Below are 21186 nucleotides of genomic sequence, written 5' to 3'. Positions count from 1 at the left end.
TCATTTTATGCTAAAATTGAAATGGCCCAAAACAATATAATATCGTCGGTGTTTTGTAAAAAGGGCGAATCAACCATTTTGGCGAAATCAAGATTTTAATGAAAATACAATATGTACCCCACTAGCTTTGTTGTGTAAAAACGGCGAATTTGTATCTCCACAGGAAAGTACTTAAAAACGATAATCGACTAAAATTAAATTAATTAAAATTACGAATAAAAAGCGAATGTGACATATTAGGCCTTTTAAAATATCATATAAGAATGCCTATTATAATGACAGTATTCTTTCTAAGCTTTATTATAAATTTGTTAGATATTTATAATCATCCACAGGTCATAAACAAATAAATGTCAAAAGTTAAAAATCCACCTGTAAAATAGTATTTTGGTTAATTCGCCCTTTTTACAAAACACCGACGATATATTTGACGGCGTTGTGTGTATGCAAAAACTGAATTTTACAGGAGAGGAAACCACTTTAAAATTACAAGAATTTCAGTGATTTATGGTAGGATTTTTAAGTTAAACAAATATGAAATTCTCTTTATTTATTTATGTACCTACTTAAGTGTTTCCTCTCTCTTGTAATATTTTGGTTGTTGCATAATATAGACCTCTTTTCGAGGGACGCCTTCATTTAATAAAAAAAATCTAGTGGGTGCATGAGATGTTTTAAAATTAAAAAAATAGGATTTTTCTATTCATTAAAAATGTATGATTCCTATAAGCTATATCTATATTTTTGATCAATTCATCTTCCACTTCAACTTTTTAATTCTGGTTTTTGAGTAGTTTTGCGCATCCTCTAGGTGGAAAGCGTGTTATGCACCGTGTCAACTTGTAGTGCCACAAATTTATCTGGAGAATTGATGGGGAGCCACAGTCGAAAACTACCCAACAGTGTTGCCATCTTTTCAAAGTGGAATTATAGTACAGAGCCTCCAAAATTATAGGTAGTATTTGGGGAAAAAATATAGTACCTACGCGTTGTCATCTGTTGAAAATGTATAGGTTTTTTGTTTCTCGGGAAAAAACCCTGTTTTATTTAGGTACCTACCTCTTTCGACCAAAAATGCTTACCGAAGAATTCAACAAATTTCATTTTAAACCAGTCGAGGGATTTTTTTACGTTTTAGAGCAATTTATTTTCCAAGTTCTCCAAATCTTCTTATATTGCAAAAGTATAGTACATTGCAACAATTTATTGAACGGAAATACCGAAATTTTAGTACTTTTTACATATTTTTTCCGATATTCAAAATTGTAGTATTTTGGGCGTACTATACCTGTTTTATATCGTACATATGATATGTACGACATGGACCAAAATTATAGTCCAAATTTTGACAGTGGAATGATGTATTCAATATGGCGTCAATGTAATTCCATTTTTGTCCACTCTACAGATAAGTTTGTGGGACTGTAAGTCAAAAGGTTTTCAATTTTTCACAAGAAACATCATATTATTCTCATATTTTTGTAATGCTGATTTTAATACAAAGATGTAAAAATTATACCTAGTAGGGGAGAGCAGGTAGGATTCGTACACTTTTTACTCTAAGCCGTATAAAAACAAAACTGTAAGATATTTTTAAATAACTTTAATGCTGTTATATATCAAATATATTTGGCTTTAATAATAGTGAAGTATAGTTTAGATACAAATCAGCATGGCGAAGCTACGGTAACTTTTCTGAAAAATGGAAAACGTACGAAACTACCCCACACGTGGGGTAGCTTCGTACATAGTGTGGGGCACATTCGTACATAATGGGGAACCTTCGTACAGTCAAAGAAAATGCTATTTATTCAATGTAATATAATCATGTATTGAGATCAAAGCTAACACAGAATCAGTCTTCATGTAATAATAATTAACAGTTATTGTTTTTAAAGTGCTTATAACTACTTAGTCATAAAAACATAACACTTTTATTTATTTTTTTGTTAATAAAGGAACGAATAAACCAACATTATAAAATTAACCATTAGAGTAATAGGTCTTAATCGTATTTAATAGTTGTACTATCCAACATTATAATATATAGATAGGTCTTTTTCGAAGCTAAATATTATCCGGGCTGTTGCTGTAAAAGCAGATTTTGATAGCGGGAAAACACATACCACATCTGATATGTAAACTGTTCCTTCATCTTTGGTAGTGGGAAAGACAAATTTCCAGGTATGAGGCTTCTTCCTCAAAAATGAAACTTTGTATTCAACGGGACTATATTTTTTAAGCGCCTGCCCAAGATAATTTAAACGGTCTTTGTTTTCTTAAACTCTACTATCACAAAGCGTTCTTCTTTGATGTTCTCTGACGTAACTGGAGTTTCATTGTCAGTATCCGATCCTTCAGACGTCTCTTCGATGAGAAAACAAGAACTTTCTCTTAAACTCATATTAGCCTCATCCTCACGATCAGTTTCATCCTGACTATCAGTCTTTACAGTTTTATTTTGCCTCTTTGGTTTAGTTGTCCCTGAAGTTTTCTTCTGTCTCTTTGTTTTGGTTCTTGTATCTGACAGTAAATGTAATGCTCGCTTCATCTCCTTAGCCCTTTGTTTCCTCTCTTGCTCTTGCTTCTTCAACTGTTTTGCTTTTTCTATTTCTTCTAGTCTATTTTTTTCAGGGGTATCTGTATATATTCTCGATTTTCCTGGTAGTTTTCCTTTCTTCGACTTTTTAACGCATTTTTGTCCACTCTGGGATAGGGCCGGATAATTTCTGGAGTTATTAATCCTACAGTTGATGAAGATGCAGGTGCAGTTGTAGGTGATAGCAAGGAGGGTGATACTGGCGCTGAGCTCCATGAAAGATCTTGTTGAGTAATCTCTGTTTCTGCAGGTAGAGTTTCTGGCACATTGGCATCTTGGCCCGCTGTAGAAGTTGATTGTCCACCTTACGTGGATTCTAACGGCTGCATCTTGCATCATTGCATCTTCATCAACGTCTCCTGTTCCTGTCCCCTTTTTCACATGTATTCGCGGCATGGTTCTGTAACAATAATATTTTTGGTGGACAATCTTTCTACTGCCACGCAGTTAGGAATGGGGAACATTCGTACAGTACGAATCTACCCCACTCATAACTGCACGAAGGTACCCCAAACCGAGAAATCAACAAATTAATTGAAAATAAAAATAACCGCTATAGTTAGCCTAAAATGACTATTTACATATTAAACAAAGTTATCACTTCATAAACTATACTAAGTCACTTATAACATTCGTGCAAAACTTATAACAGTTAAGCGTGTTCAAAAGTGAATACAAAAAATACTTACGTAGAGCGAAAACACGTATCGGCGTGCTCCGTCGAAGCTGTTGGCCGCACTGATGCCCTGCCCCGCGGTTACACTATGCGTATGAGCGGGAGTCTTACACACAAACGTGAGCACGCCAAAGAATTGGATAGTGAAGATATCGCCACTGTACGAATGCTCCCTGTGTACGAATCCTACCTGCTCTCCCCTATACAGAACCTTTTTCGTTTTGAATCTTTCAAAATTATAGTATTTTTGGCTGTTTTTGGTGTAAAATTATAGTATAATACTAATATGGGGAAAGGGCTGTACCTTGGGACATTTTTTAATTATTGTACAGCCATCTTTTGTTCGAGTAAGAAAACTTTTTAGCCCTGCATAGGCAATAACTATAGGTACCTTTTAGCTAACAAACATTTATGCTATCATCAATGCGTATATCACTACTCACCATTGAACTAGTTGGTTATTTTGTCCAATAATGGTTCTACATTGGGACACAGTAGTACATATATAATTTGTAGTTTTTATGATGTGAAAGTTAAACAGAACTTGAGTACATAATAAATGTGTTTTATTAGGTAGATATGTTACACTTTTTATTGCATCTAGTTTATTTTAAAATAAGATCACGTGGAAATAAAATATTGAAGGAATGAAACCTGCGGCGTATTGTTGGAGTTGGTAACACTTTCACAGTAGTATACCCGACCAACGATGATATCGTCGACATTGGGGAATACAAAATCAGCCCTTTGCTTTATTGGGAATTTTACAGTATGGGACTTGTCCCAAGATAAAACCAGAATAGCGTCTCAAGGTATACATATCTGTATTTTAAAGATTACATTAATAAAAACATGTCTTACTACATAATATTGAATTTTTATTTAAAAGTATAACATGATTTTATTATTAAACCACCTAAAACAATCTGTTTTCTCTTAAGGTAATAAACATAACAGTTTTTTAATAAACATAATAATATGTAAAAAATGTTGCCCTATTCCATTCATAATAGTTATACATACATACAGTAAAAATACAGAGAAAGATAAAAGTTATTTTAATGTAATACAACCTCTTTTTACTAGATACAACATGTACATATTGCTATTATTTTGATAGTAAGAATATATCCAAAATCAATAAAAGTGTTATATTTTCATGAGGTACATTTTTTGGAAATATTACAATTTATTATATTATTACAATATAACATGGAACATATACAATAATTAGACTAGACAGGACAATTTAGTAGAAAGCCCTAAATAAGAAAATAATAAATTATTATTTTATTTACAATAATTACTGGTTAACAGTTGACCACATAATGTATGTAGTTGATAGGTTTTAGTTAATTTTAGTCAACTATTGTATATAGACTGTGGCAAGTATAACGTGAAGCGTTACCGTTTCGAGAACTACAATCCTCAGCCCTTTCTTCTTCGTTCCCCTTGCCCTACAATCATTTGACGTTTATTATTATTTGTGCGTGTTGCAAGTTCGTGTAAAGTGTTTAAACGTGTTAATAATGCACAAAGTGTTGTAAAGTGGTAGCAGGAGGATTATAAGTTGCGTTATAACCTACTGCGAAGAAGAAAATAAACAAAATGAACTCATTGGGCCAATAAATAAAGTCGATGCAATGACAGGTAGATATTCTTTGACATTTCAGTGTTACCATATAACTAAAAATATCCCGACAGGTTGGAAAAATATTGTCGTCTGGTATTGTATTCGACATTCACATTCTGAACCAAAGTAGGGGAAAAAAGTCTCCTAATACTGGCAACCCTTTAATAATATATCGCAGCGCCATGACGACGGCCATGACACTTCAAGTTATAATTTTCGGAGTCTAGTTACACATTTAGTTTTAGGTATTATAGTGTACAAAATGATTATTTTACATTAATAATAATCTATACAAAATTTGGCTATTCATATTTACAGTGTAATTTTTAAAATGGTTATATTACTGTGGGAATCGTACTGTTAAATAATAATGTACTTGTCACAAAGCTTAAAAGAGAAATCTAGTAAATAGATAAGTCTTTCAATCTTATAGATTTTTATTCTATTCCCTTATGGCATCCTGAATTAATACACTTTCAGCATAGAATAGACTCTTAAATTAGACATTTTAATTATTATGGAAGTTGACACAGATGCATGTGAAAGACCATGCAATTTGTATTTGGCGGTGGCGATGACTACCTGTTGGGCGGAAGTAAACAAGTTTATTATAGCAACTGTAAAGAATAACAATACTTACACACTTAGATAGTTGTGGTTGATGTTTTAAAATACTCCTACAGTAGATATAAGTAGCGAATAGTGGAGGTAGGTTTTGGAGATCCGCCATAAATAGTGCTGACTAAATTTCGTTAGTCATACTTATTTGTTTTCATTGAAGTAATAATACAAATTACACATGGTGATGGTTAGCTTTTAAAATTCAAATAAACCCTGCCCAAACTGACTATATTAACAGATTTTTGTTTTTACGAGAAATAGATGTTGGCCAATTGCTCAACCTATTTAGGTGTATTCCCTGGGTCCAAATACATTGAAAAACAACATGTGAATTTTCCAGATACAGGATTCGAATTTGGTGCCCGTGACACTATAAGCCTGACACGTAGCTGCATCATAGGCGTCTATAGATAATATTCGTAAAAAAAAAATGGACACAACCTTTTACTTCTGATAACTTAAATAACTGTTTGCATTGAGTCTTCGTCACTGCATTAATGTCTATTACCATAAAAAACCCACAGATAAAATAAAGCCACATAAGTAATATGTACAAACTACGATTTGCAGCTAAGTATTTTTACTAAGTTTATCATACTATAAATTTGAGCATAGTTTACTAGGCAGTCACGCGTCTGTCATGGTGAAAATTGTGAATTCTTTCTGCATAGTAATCATTTTGTGAGTGTCTTTAACACCGCTTATCTTCAAATTTCTGCTTTTATACTCGAGGGTCTTGGCAACCAGGCTTCTGTTCAAGACGTGAACATTTGGATGGTTCAGATACTCGTCGATGTCCATCCACTGACATCCTACAAGCTCCCGTTCGCACTGCTTGATTTCTTGTGAAGTCGGTATCAAGTTGACGACTATATACACGTCTGAGTTGCCGAACATCATCTTGTGAGCGTGCCGGAAGGAGACTACAGAATGAAATTCACTGTCAATGCCCGTTTCTTCTTTTACTTCTCGGATGGCGGCGTCTATAATGTCTTCACCTGGAATTAAACACAAAAACTGTTGGTAAATCTATAAAGGAAGCTTGATCTTAACATGTAAAGTGCAATTTGATTTAATAAGTAAGATTTTATTAATATAAATTTAATAACTAGAGTGAAACCGCTTTACCAGTGATATCGGTTGTCCAAATTTAAGACATATTCAGGGAGGTTTTTATAAAAAAAATGCATTTTATTGTATTTTTAAATACACAATCTCTTTATACACATTCTTTATTTTGTTTTTTAATTTTAAATTCCTCCATTTTCGTGATAATCGTGTAAAAGTGTGATATCCAGGGTTCAGTGACTAGCTCAGGTGTTGATAGAACCCCGGATTCACAAAAATTAAATAAAAGAAATTAAATAAAAAAAGTCTTTCTTGTTCATACGTGGTCTTATATTTTCATGGTTAGTTTTACAAAAGTTTATTTTCGGGGTTTTTACAGAGTTACAGTGATTCAGGTCTGTTCACTTTGACCAAAAGACACTCACTGCTCGCCACGGGGTTCTTCTACCACTCTTCAACCCAAGTCAGCTTTTTAAGGAACCCCCGTGATCGGCCAAATCTGATCGGATGATCTTTTGATTTGACAAATCACGAGGTGGACCTCAGCGCCGGCGTGTGATGAGTTCAGCATTGCACAATGCGCGGCAAAATTATAATATTTGAATTTACTTCATTCCTTCATTTTATTTCTTATAGCTAGTACATATTTTTTTTTTTTTTATAAAACAAATTTATTATATTCTTAAACTATTGATTGCATACATCATTTTTCATACTTTAATATTACCTTAACGTTCGCTTTTCATCTTCGTCCGGCATGTGACTTCCATATACCGGACGAAGGAATTTACCTAAGAATAAAACATTTACGTAGTTGAGCAGGGACTCAGATCAGGTAGTTTATTCAATTGTTTACAGAGATCAGGGTAACGGTTCGGCCCGCTTTTATTTAATATTTATAAACACAAAGAAAAGCCTGTTGATAACAGGTATGTGTCAAAAGGTAATTTACTTTTTAACCACTGTTCCACGTAACAACATAAAAGAATAAAAAAGAAAACCATAAATATACCTTGTTCAACATATCCTCCGGGAAGTTTCCAGTGAGGCATTTCAAAGTATTTTTCGCAGACAACGAGTACTTGATTGGATGTATTGATCACAACAGCGCCGACGCCCAGGTTTGTATGTGCGTAAGGTGGTATGTTGCATGGCTCAGACTTTTCCGGAAGCCATTTGTACATCATAACAAAACCCTCGCGCGCATGGTGAAAGTTGAACCCATTCTGAAAATAATAATGGTTGAATATAATGCAAGTCATAAAATTATTTATTGGTAATATTATATTATCCAGAGCATAAATTCTGTACCGTATTTTTATCAAACTATCAATATCTCACATTATTATTAAAAAATCTAATCTTAAAGACTAAAGAAAGTTATAGTAAGGGGTGCGTTTCTCAAAATGAGAGATCTTCGCTGTTATGTTTTCTTAATTTATAGATGGTATTGGTTAGTTTTTAAAAATCAATTAAACCTTGCCTAAACCAAACAATAATAATTTTAGTATATTTTGGGCGATACAACAAAATTATGGACACCTTTTCATTCATATTTATTTGTTTTCGTCATATTGTTGGTTCATTTTTTTAAATTCATTAAGCCCTGCCTAAACCAAACTATACTAGATAAAAAATTTTCTTCTATCCATAAAATATCTAAAATTATGTATGGTTTAATGGCATACTTGTAGGTATTTTCGACATAAACAAATATTTTTTTATTATCATCTACTATGGCTTGGATTAGGAAGGGTTTAACTGAATTATAAAAATGTACAAACACCACCTACACTTAATTCAAAGAAAAAAAATACGTTTGACTGACAAAGTCTAGTGTGCACTTTTTATGTCGGATCTTAACAGCCTACCTCCACCCTTCGCCACTGATAGGATGGGTCCAGACATAGTGTTGATGTATATTATGAAGTTAATTAGGTTTTATATGTAGTGAAAATAATGTATCATTAACATGTCAGATAATGCACTGTCCAGTGTCCTCACACAACTAGACACTTAAAAATTAAATTACAGATTGAAGAATTTGACATGTTTGCGTAAATTACCTTAGATAAAATTGGGACCCATTCCGAGTCGTCCACGGCAACCTTGAACCATATAGCTCGTTTACCGGAGGAAATCCATGATTCAAGTGATTCTAGAAATAAATTAAAGAAAGCATTTAATGAATAAAAAAGAAGGCGGTTTCCATTTTCCATTTTTTCACTAATCAAATTTGAAACAACACCGTTTTTACAATTATCAAATTTTATAATAATGTACTTAAGGGGCGGCTGAAGAGCTCGGTATTCAAATATAATTTAGTATGAAATGAACCTGTTAATTTAAATCGATCTTTTGGCAAAAATCACTAATCATCGGAGATTTTATTTAAAAAATATATTATTATTACTATTGTCGACCTTCTACATTATTATTATTGTGGACAATCTTACATTATTATTTGATAAACAGCTGCATGTGTCCGCTGATCAGAAAACAGGGCTGTCAAAATAATATAATATTTGTAAAATGTTAATTTCATCATAGTTTTAAATCAAACCTGTGCAAGTACATACTGATAACTTGGGTGGATATCGTGGCAAACATACTATTGATATATCTACGGGTATATTATTATTATAACCCAATTCAAATTGAACATAGGTTGATACTCAAATACTATTATAGTATCTTTATGATTTCGAGAAAATAATACGATGGAATATATTATATAATCCATATCAATTATTTGAAAACATTATATTTGCATGTATATAATATAGTGAAAAGGTCAGATAACTGTTTTCTCTGCAAGATAACATCAAAATGTATATAGACTTACTTAAATGAAGAATTACATTCATGAGTGAGCACGGCTCAAAGCTCAAAGTTGACTTTATATAACTAATAAAAAATGCTGTTTGTTTCTACGAATAAAAAATCACGGCAATCAGAAAGGCCGGAAAATATGGCCGACAATGCATGATACACAAACATAAAATACACAAAATTACAAACACATACGAAGTTTACCGCACACGTGCAGACCACGTGATATTTGTTTACGCAAAATCGTCGCTTTCCAAAATGGCGAATTTGGTTGCCAGTTTTTACTGCGATGAATCAATGTGTTCCTTCCCGTCTTTTTTTATTCGTAGGTTTGTTTACTATGTACACCGAGAAATTTCCATTAATAAAATCGGAAATGAGTTGGAATATAATGCAACCAAAACTGGAAAAATTCTATTATGGGTGTTTACTTTTTGAATTAGTTGACCCCAGAAAAACAGGTACATGCCACTACGTGAACCGCAGTGGATATTAGATGGACAAAACTTAAATAATATAAATATTATAAATAAAACTTAAAAAGTACAAAATAATTATGTCTTCGACAGCCCTGACGTTATTTTTTGCCTGCCAGTCTGACTGGCGAATAAAAAATAAATGTGTGTGGTGACTGTATATGTTAATAATTATTTTTAGGCACTCATGATATAAATTATTTCGTCCATTGGCTTTACATAAATAATGGTAGGTACTACCTACCTATTGTTTCACTAGTTGTATAAAAGTAAAATTGCGCAATAAGTACCTATTATTTTTAATATGTTGGTCCTAAACATTAAAAATAAATACTATTCATTATTAACACATTGATCGCCAACTAGTTTTACATAAAATAGTTAAAAAATGATTATTTGTCTCTAAGGTATTATTTGATAGGTAATGAAAGAATATAATGTTTTTTTTTCATTTTGATGATTTTTTTACGTAAATATTGGTTTTTATGATGTGCCGGCCACATGTGTCCGTCGCGGCGCCAACAAGTTAATTTATTCTATTGCGCCGGGCCGGCCACTTCGCCGGTCACCTGTCCATATGTGTTGACGAGAGCATGGTGCCATTTCGCGGTCGAATTATATTTAGATTTAGATAGTATAATAAACAGAAAAGGCACAAATACGGAATAAAAGTTTTCAAATTGGGTAGTATAATACCTGGATACACATAAACTGGAAATATACGTATACATACCTTATAATCATTTTTTTATTCAATTTTTTTTATTATTTACATATTTTTTAAAACTTACATTTTTATCATCTATTTAATTTTTATTTTTATATCAACAAAAACACATTTACAATTTAAAAGGAAAACTTTTTTTTTTCATTATGTACATTCTTTACATTAGTGAGCCTATATTTTGTGACTGGGAAGACATATTTTCAGGCCAAGTGGCAGTAATATACAGAAGGGCCATGCCGGTCACCGCATATCGAAAAATGCACTGCGCGCGTGCCCGCCGGCGCTGTAGAACAACTCTAAGGCAGGTCTTCTTTGCCGGTCACCGGTGACCCCCATGGCCCCCTGAACGTAATCCGATGCCGGTCACCGGTGACCCCCATGGCGATCAACGTGTTAATGTTTTTTGGATAGCACATGAAATAAAAATGTAGGTAGATATGCATTTCAACATCCTTTGTATGTTTAATTCTCGGACAATTTCAGGTTAAAAAGTTATTAATATATTATTAAGTTTATATTGTGGTAACCACATAATTGAAAATGTCACCATCATATTGGTTTCAATACTTTCTCCCAAACAGTTGATTAACAAATTGAATTTAGTAACATTTACGTACCTACCTATATTAGAAGATATTATTTTTTGGTCACCCCATTCTGTCTTCATGTCGATGACTGTGTTTATGATTTAAATTTAATTTAGAGACCATTTACATTTGACACAAGCATTGTCAGCGACCTTTGTATATTGCTAGTAGACCAACAATTCCGGACCACATATAAAAAAATCATATTTTCAATTCTCAAGGGCAATTCTGTAGAGCTTACCCTTAAGTACTTCAAGATCTTTCATAATGTATTTAAAAAAAATGTAAATCAATATTTTGATAATGTTATGTTATGTAGAGATCGATTAACGTTTTTGCTACACTGAGATACTTAGCTATTTTAAAAGATTTTTCTTTTATTAAAAATGTATCACTGCAATGGTGTCTGCTTGCATATTATCTAATTTTAAAGTTTTATTAGCAATTATTATATTTTAGGATATTGTTACACGATCTATTAACCCGTTTCAATGTGCATAGATTTACTGCTGGCAGTCCGTATTATCCCGGCCATAACAAGAAAATGCATGTGCATCAAAAAAGTTTGGAAGCTTCTGAATTTTCATTTAACAGTTGGGATTCTTCGATATCTGCACCTGCGCAGTAGAACGATAGTGGCGAACCTGCGGGTAAAAAAACAAATTACACCGCGCAGACTCATTTTGAGATTAACCGATTTTCAATCATACAGTCAAATAGTACTATAAAATGACAACATCGCGTCTCGCTTACTCTTGAAGAATGAGATTGGCGAGACAGTCAGCACTTTTACGTATATACGGTTATTATCGCGATAGTTTAAAATACATACTATTGCTGCAAGTAAATCCATGCATATGTACAGGCGCTATATTTATCTAAATTAGAATATTTTAGTCTCAATTGTTTTGAATATAAAATAACTTATTCCGATGTCAATTTCAATTTTTAATAAATTAAGGTTAAATCAGAGAATACAAAAATAAAGTGGGTTAGTGGGTAAAGGTGCGATTCCCAAGTGTGGAGAAATATAGGATAAACATTAACAAACAATACGAATGAAATGGACATTTTATATTGGTCATGACATTCAGGGGGTTTATTGTTTCTGGCATTCATTGGCCCGAGTGTCATTAAGTCATAAACCAAAACCGTCTTCAACGTCTTGGCCTATGCTTTCGCATTTCTGTCTTATTAATCTGTTCTGTAAGTTATTTAAATGAATTAATTAAAGTACTTACCTCCTACAAGATATTTACCTGTGTTACATTTTGAATAGTTTGAACAAAAATCTTTTACAAGTAAATTCCATCACCATCTTGGGATGATTTTCAAATCAAACTAAAAATTACAAGCTTATTCCAATAATATATATGAGAATATCCAATAAATATAAATATTATGATAGCGTACAGTGTCAAAGTTCCCCCCAAACCAAATGCCGCCTATTCGATGCTTGCATTCTGACAGTACTGCTTTATCATAGTGAATCATGGCTCCTTACGAAGGTTCATAGATGTTTGAGACGGATACTGGTTGTGCGGTGATAGGACGTTAAGAGTAATGAGGAGATAAGAGCATACACCAAGCAGCCTCTCGTTACGCTGAGAGTGAAGAGGTGGCGTTGGACCTGGCTCGGCTACGTGTTGCAAATGCTAGAAGAGAACTTCAACTTGGCTTGCCTGTTCTTCAAGCCAACTGGATTCCGGTGTCCTGGAAGGCCGCTAAATATGAAACGATGCAAGAAGACTGGCTAGCGATAGGGATTCTTGGAGGCGCCGCTTGGTGTCCATATAGTTCAATTAAGGGGCGGATATGGCCGAAGAAGAAGACAGTGACAGAGTGGTTTGAATTTTGATTTGGGACAGTGAATATATCGCACCGTGAGTGTAAAACCATGGCATCTTCAAAGGATATATTTTGGATATAATGGGGTTTGAAGTCCTCGTTTTGTTAGGAGAAATAGAGTTTCTAAAAAAAACCATAACATTTGGTTTATATCTACATTATATTGCATGTTCTTTCAGTTACTTCACTTTTACATTATCAAGTTCACGACTTTTGCAGTTGTTTGGCATTTAATCTCGAAATTGAAAAATTTGCAGATGCCTTGGTTTTACACTCACTGTGCGATATGTATTGAATAAAAGCTATGACGATCTATGTTGTCTACAGACAGCCTGCTTAAGCACCTGACTTTTAGAGTATAGGTTTCATAACTTTGCACTCTGGCTCTAGGATGAAAATTATGTAATATATTCTAAAAATACTTTTTTTACATCCTATTATATTATCTATTTATATAATTATTACTACATAATATATTAATAAAAGTGAATATCATTTGATCTAATTTTATGCAAGATAATCAGGCAGAGGCGTATCACTTACGTTTAACCATGCATGTCTGCTTTTATGAAATATGCCAGACGAAAAGGAATTGTCTGTAAGGGCATTGCTTAATTGTGTGTCTATCTGGTACTTAAGGTGTTTCGTAAAAAATGACAAGAATCGTTAAATTTTATTTACAGTAAGTAGGTACCTAATAAATTAATAGAAAAGGCATGATTTTGTTTCTAACCTTTCAATTTATTTGGGAATGAATCTGTATCGCACTGCTCGAGCTGTGATTGAACTGTAATCCCTTTAAAACGATCTTCTAAACCTTTGAATAAACTATCATTTATGTTCTCCATTTTGACAAAACCGCTGGAACTGTACCTACAAAGTAAGGTTATAATTTTAGTAGGTAATCAACGTATTATTGAATTGGTATCCTTCAAATTATTATTACAGCTGTAGTGTATTATGCTAAAGATGTGCCATAATTACCTGAGATTGTCATCTACATAAGATAATGTGGCTGGGTAGATAAGTTTTCTCGCTTTTGATACACTATCAAGTTTTGATTTTTGGACAATAGTTCGAGCTATCGAGCGAAACATTTATAAATATTGACTATCGCTAATTTATTTAAAAAAAATGTAATAATTAATAATATATGTATAAGAAATTAAATGATCTTAGATGGAAGTCAACTGATTATTGTTAAAATCATTTTGTTGCAAGGTTTGACATTGAACTCAGTGCACAATATTTATTTTTCAAGTTACAAGTTTGACACATGAAAACAATATTGCCATATCAAAAAATACAACTGTCATCAAATAAATAATTATTATGTTACGTGTATCCCCAACAACTTTACTCGACGTACTTATATTTAATAAAAAACATCTAAAAATTAAATGCATTGTAAAAAGTATTACAAAATCACTAGGTATAATAAGTAGGTGTTTTTGTTTTATCTGGTGATTGAAAAAGTTTTAGTCAATATTAATTGTGCAGCTTCTATACGAATATAGAAAGGGCCAAAGCACACTGCGAGTGGCCGTGCGATGCGCGCGTGGCCCGAGAGGCATAAAAGCACTTGCTTTGCGCACAGCGTAATAATTATCGCAGTGTGCCCCGCTACTAACAGTAACATAAAAAGCCTAGTACCTACCTACTTACATAATATTATATTTTATTTTCAATTAAAATTAAAAATATTTTGATCTCGACAGCCACGGAATAAGTCTACGGAATTTTGGCGCGAACTTTTTTTATAAGCCTTTATTGAAGGTGGCCGTAGTTTTCATTCCACCATGTTGAGAAACCCTATTTTTATGTGGTTTCATGAAGGGCATCTGCGACAAGCTTTGAAGTTGTCCGCCGTTATTTACGATATACATTTAACACAGGGACGCGATGCACCTACTCTAGGACAAGGGCGTATTAACGTGATCCCTTTGTCTTCATTCTATTCCCATCCCTTTGATAAAGGTTAAGAGCACAGATTAAGATAAATACGACGGGAAAATGATTTCAATGGAATGACGGACTGATATGGTTTAAAAGTATTTTTAATGAGCTGCCTACACATTGAGAATATCTGTAAGAAGCAAACATGGTGAATAATAATTATAGATTTTAGATACCTACTAGGTATATTTTATTAGAGCACTCGTCAGTTGAGAAATCGAAAGAGATGTGTGCGTATTATGATGATGTGGGACTCCATTGTAAGGTACTGCCAAGTTTATAAATACTTATTTGATGGTTTACTTGAAGACTGAATTTTTACAACATATCATACCTTGTCAGGTCCGGTTCGGCTCGCACCCTAAAGCGTCAATTACATTGAGCTTCTTTACGAGCTGTTTGTTGGCAAATTTAAAAGCGGGCGATTCAGCTACTGCGATTTGATGATTACACACAAAACTTTCAATTCGCTGAGAAGCCACAAGCCAGCGACTATTTTGATAGAACGTAGTTCGTTTTTTTACCGGGAGGTTGCTACTGCGCTCTACTGCGCAGACGCAGAAGGCCCATACGCCGGCGTGTAGCGTGTAAAATTCGAAAACGTCCGAGTGCTACGTACATTATACGTATCATTTGTGTTGAGTATTCTTGAATATACCAGCATTATTTGGAGTCCTAATAGGCCCATCCACACAATTAAGTTGGATCGAGTCCACAATAGATTTCTTAGATTTCTCTACTTAAGAACATACGGGTTCTTTCCTTATGATAATGACAATAAAATGAATTTCCCGACTCGTTTTCTTCTGGGTATGCTATCAATGCAATCCCTGTCTACCCGAAGAGTGATTGTTCTTTTAAAGCATTTCTTTTTACTTCTTCGTGGGTTCATTTACAATCCGTATATACTGGCAAATATTAATTTTCATGTTCCCACCAATATCACTCGTAGCTCCACGGTCTTCAAGATACCTCGTCGCAGGACAGATGTTATGTTTCATGATGCTGTGTATCGTGCAATTAGCTTATTTGATGGCACCATAAAGGTTGATTTATTTTTTATTAACTATATAATGTTTGTGGACGTATTAAATAGGTTAAATTTATAATTATATAAATTATCATATTTCATTAATATTTACACATGCTGTCTTTTTATTGTTATTTGTAATTAAGATATTTTTATACATTTGTATTTATTATGTATTATGGCGCATTGGCCAATAGCTGTAATGCCGTTATACTCTTTTTATAAATAAATAAATAAAAAAAGTTGACCGGCTGTCAACTTTTCTCGTTAGAGTGTTTACAATCTGCTTGTTAGTTTATTCGATGATTACACTGGGCGACTGACAGGCAGATTGTAAATTCGCCAACAAACAGCTCGTAAAGAAGCGTAATGTAATTATTGACGCTTTAAGTGAGAGATAAGTTTTTATTTATAATTAAATCAATAATCTTATTTTAAGACACCTATTTAATTCGTAGAGGGCATGTGTAAAAGAATATTGTAGAAGGATAGAATCTTTAGGAAAATTCAACCACATTATTCAAGAACATCGTATAATGAGAATATTCAGGAAAATATGTTGAGTACGAAACAACATTGTTAAGTGGATGAAACCCGATATTTTACTGATAAATGATCGGGGGGGGGGGGGGGGTCTATTATATTGGCGCCCCGTAAACAGGGGCCTCGCGCACTACTCCAATCGGGTCTCGCAATTGCTAAGACCGGCCCTGCATATTGTTAGGTTTACTCATAACCTCATGTAATATCAATAATATACTTATTATTACACAACAACAAGTGACGGCGTAGAAATATGTATTTACTCTTGCATACACATGGTGAAGCCGGTCAGAATTTTGTCGCATTTTCCACTCACTCCAGGGAGAATTTCACATATTATTATCCCCTCATCGGAACATAATTATAATATGTCATCCAGTTATCCAGTCAGCGGAGCCGAATTATCATATTTCAGAATTTCTCAGGGATTTTGACGATAATATTATTGTCGTAACTAGGGATTCCAATCCCGGGATCCCGAGCTATTTTCGATACCTATGAATCCCGGCCGATTGATAAACATAATCCCGAAACTTTCGGGATTGATTTTTTTTATCAATTTTTATGGAAAATAAAATAAAAACGAAAATATAACAGAAAACATACTTTTAGTAACAAATAACTACATTAGAAATAAACTGAGTTTGAATGAAGTTTGATTTATACCCATGTGTAAGTTGCCGAGTCATTTTATTTTTTCACATAAATTAATAAAAATGAGAAATGTTGGAAAAAACAATGCTTCGCACTATTAACAAAGTAATTCCACCGTGATCTCATACGTTTTACGGCAGTTTCATATTTGACTGACTAATTAGATTTATGAAGCGGAAAGGCCATAAGTACACTACGATTTTCTTTAATATTTTAAATCTCGCTAACCTATTCATTAAGTCTTTACTATCAGAAACAGCAATCTCATATTAAATTCACATTATTATTTATATTACAATATTATTTACTCCATTAAACTTATGTATTTCCAAGATTTCACGTATACAATATTAACAATAAATGTCTTAAATAGTATAAATTATACTAGATTTATTTTTGATCGATTTTATCAATGTTATTTGTAAATATAAATTTTTTATATTAACAATGGAAAAAAATGCCAATCCCGGGATTGTCAAATTGTAGTCTCAAAATCCCGAGATCAGAATTTTGGCTCGGGATTGAATTCCCTAGTCGTAACCCTTTTGGACACTGAACTTTGTCATGACGCTGATATATAAATAATTATACATATTCTAAAACAGCCTCGAGGGGTAACGTCATGTTAATTGTACGTTTTAAATTTTGCCGTGAGCTCTGCTACCGAAAAGAGATAGATGTACAGCGTTGAGATAAAAAAAAAATGACGCGTTGTTCGTGGATCATTGCAGACAGTAATGCTCAAATCTGAAATTCTGACAATAAAGCTGTCATTATTATCATATATTTTGATTGGTATGAATTGATTGATACTTATGGAATACCTCGCAGAATTTTATACAAATTCAAAAAATTCGCAAGCGTGCATCCAAACCTGCCAGTGCCGCAGACCTCCATAAGGGATAATATGGCTTTATTTATAATTTATTTACCTACCTATTTTCTTCTGTCTTTTCCTTGTGTTCCGGTATTTTTAATTATTTATACATGGATTTGATCTCAATACTATACAGCCATCTATTTCCGATTTATCTCACGGTGAACTGTGATACGGTCAACTGCATACGTACAAATTTCCGGACATTATTATATTATTATTAGGGTTAACATATTATTATTATAATTAATTATAAGAGCTACGTTGATACAATATAAATACAATTTTGTCTAGTGCATTGGCATTAAAATTGAGTTTAATACAAATATTATTATCGCTACGTTGACAAAGTGAACAAAGATTAAAATCAAATAGATTATAATAATATTTACGATTTGGGAAAAACCTTTGTGCAAAAAATGCATAGTAATCAGGATTACAGTTAAAAAATATATTTTTATTATTGTAAAATAAGATTAAAGATCATTGATAAAGTATGCAAACTATTAATCTTACTGGCTGACAATGATAAAACCTCCGGCGATTTCCCTTTGTTTGTTAGGTAGGTGTTTATTTTTTCATTTAGCCATCAAGGGTTATTCAAATATGTATGCTTCACTTTTATTATGGATTCAAAATACTTATTCCTATAACTTCCGTTTTGACTCTGTATTGTAACAGGTTGGTAATTTCTTCATTTGTCTTCTAGATTCTTTAAAGTTATTGATTCTTTCTTTTCTTTTATATACTTTTCAACATTATAGCAGGGCCCAATGGCGGTAGTGCAATATTAGCACTGAATTAATCGCAGAACACAGACGCGGAAAAATAGAAATTATTTAGGTAGGTACTTAAATGAAATATTATTTTTAATTTTTCGTCAGGACCTCATAACTGAAGGTCAGGAGCCGGATAATTTGCTGTCGAACAGCCTTCTCAACGGGCTGGATCCTCTCGGTATATTACGACATGCAAGGCCTGTGGCCACTGGCAAAACCGTGGCACTCGTAAATTTGTGCAATTATCTGGGGCATCAAACGTTTGCTTTAATATTGCGATAGCGCGAACGACACAAACGGACACTAATAATCCTAATAAGACGTATGACGGTTAAGCCACGCGCAATTGGTAACCGCCTGTGGATGTGACAGGTCGTAATAACTCGTACGGAAACACTTTCAATTATACCTACACGTAGATCAGATGTTTACAATTTTAAAGATGTTTTAAACTCAACGTGGGGAGTATCTGGGTATGGGGAATGTACCTGTAGAAGTGCAGTATTCCGCGGCAGGGGTAAATGTGGAAATCAGTGGCACCTGCTGGGTTTTCTTAACCCCGACCCCCAAACAATTTTTCTGGCAGAAACCAATCATACTTTGGGAAAATCACATAGATGTGCTGTGACCTCATCTGGAATCGAATCCGGATCCCCCGGTTGAAAAGACAGTGCCTTACACATTGGATATCGAGGGCTCCTTCGAAATGGCTAACGCGTTTATTCTATTCCTACAATATTACATCTGCCAAAGGGATTTAATCATAATGATATGTTATAGTAACCATTTTTCAATGTTAATTTTATAATACAATAATATCCAGATAAAAAGCTTCTAAAACGTCTTAGGTTAAAATTCTTGTTTATAAATTGTTATTTTATTATCGAAGCGTTTTGAAAGTTTTGTAGACAGGTAGAAAAATATTTCCTGCATTTTATCGTATTTCCTGTTTGCTACAGATTTGAAAAAGAGCAACATAAGTCTTCCCCTAACATAAAATCATTTCACCAAAAACATAATATTGTTTTCAATAATATGATAGTTTCTTTAGTCATATTTTCTTTTATATTGTGGCATTATTTTAAACTTTTCTATTTTATATTAATTATTTTGTTAAAAGAGTCACTTCAAGTTATTAGAAATGACTCATCTTATAGAGTTCTTTATAATAGATTGTATCAGTCACAACCGGTTTTAATTTAGTACCCATTAAAAAAATATTTAGCTGCATTATTTCATTTATTTTTCAAATGAATTAACACGGAATATAATAATATACATATATATATATATATATGTATTATACCAACCTGTCTAGTCTAGAGTACCTACCTAGTACCTACTTATTTAGCAAAAATGTGTATATATTTCTTTATTTACACAATAAATATTATATAGCATTACAGCTTATGCTAAATTTGAATATATTATTAATATACTAATAGGCATGGCCCTCACAAAGGGGGGCTAACAAGGCTCTAGCCTGGGGGCCCGGCGTGACGGATCGACCAGCCAAGTGAGATAAACACACACCAAAAAAATATGTGCGACGTAAGTTTTGATAATAATTGTTCGTCGATATTTGACAACTTCATAATTTATGTGAGTGTATTAAGAAATACAAAAATCTATTTGGAATACACAACTGTATATCGTCACACTGCCTTTAACCTTAGCGATAGGCGGGGGGGGGGGGGGGGGGAGCGCTAAAGATTGTAGCCTGGGAACCCGCTTCAGGATGTGGGGGCCATGCGTATAGGTAACGGGATATTTACTTGAAGCATACATTTAGACAAAAAATAATAATAAATATCACTGGATATGTCCATATCTTTGGGCAAGGGCGTTAATGAGTCGAACTCTGATTGCAACTGGCATCTTATAAGGTTGGCATTAAGGCTATACCTCAGTATAGGCACGGTCTAAAAAGATCGTGGTTAGGCGATGCGCGGATTGCGGGTCGCGGGTGCACATGACGCATGCCGAACGAAATATAATTTGTCATATAAATCCAACATGCGTCCATTTAATGTTCTATTTATTGTCTAATGTACCTACAATAATAATATATTCATTGACATGTTTTCTTTTTCGAGTAAATGGGTAACGTTTTTAGTCATCTTTATACGATTTAAGAATTAATACCCCCGTCGTCATCACGAAAAAAATCGACGTGTTCCCAGCTCAACTATCTCTCTCCGAATGCCAGCGAGTCCAAAATTTCGTCGCGCCTATAGTTGACAATTATTTGCCGTTTCACTGATGTATCGTCTTAAGAAA

At 33.5% G+C, this 21186-nt stretch overlaps 1 protein-coding gene and 1 long non-coding RNA gene across 3 annotated transcripts in view; one reads left to right on the top strand and one right to left on the bottom strand.

The window, feature by feature from the left end:
* The window catches only part of LOC147070101 (uncharacterized), a 593776-nt gene that overhangs the window by 504027 nt on the left and 68563 nt on the right, over positions 1-21186 (top strand). The window lies entirely within an intron of this gene.
* LOC147070103 (uncharacterized) lies at positions 3827-14329 on the bottom strand. 2 transcript variants are annotated; one of them, XM_085949692.1, is made up of 5 exons: positions 14052-14329; positions 13801-13940; positions 8664-8755; positions 7610-7823; positions 3827-6527 (listed from the first exon to the last, which is right to left on the bottom strand). In XM_085949692.1, exons 1-5 carry the CDS (start codon positions 14162-14164, stop codon positions 6157-6159), a joined length of 930 nt encoding a protein of 309 aa, XP_085805818.1. In that variant the 5' UTR covers positions 14165-14329; the 3' UTR covers positions 3827-6156. The 2 variants fall into 2 exon arrangements, with proteins under 2 accessions (XP_085805818.1, XP_085805819.1); XM_085949693.1 differs by lacking the exon at positions 13801-13940.

Source organism: Rhyacophila brunnea, unplaced genomic scaffold, assembly GCF_057557595.1.
Source record: "Rhyacophila brunnea isolate RB1 unplaced genomic scaffold, BYU_Rbru_1.0 scaffold_22, whole genome shotgun sequence".
Taxonomy (NCBI): domain Eukaryota; kingdom Metazoa; phylum Arthropoda; class Insecta; order Trichoptera; family Rhyacophilidae; genus Rhyacophila; species Rhyacophila brunnea.
This window is presented reverse-complemented; position numbering and strand designations above follow the sequence as displayed.

What these genes read in the sequence shown, in the direction of transcription:
- LOC147070103 (XM_085949692.1), bottom strand. Translation starts at nt 14,164, where the DNA reads ATGTTTCGCTCGATAGCTCGAACTATTGTCCAAAAATCAAAACTTGAT. An exon ending in ATTCCCAAATAAATTGAAAG is followed by an intron (nt 8,756 to 13,800) that starts GTTAGAAACAAA and finishes ATTTATTTCTAG; the next exon opens with AATCACTTGAATCATGGATT. An exon ending in CGGAGGATATGTTGAACAAG is followed by an intron (nt 6,528 to 7,609) that starts GTATATTTATGG and finishes GTTTAATTCCAG; the next exon opens with GTGAAGACATTATAGACGCC.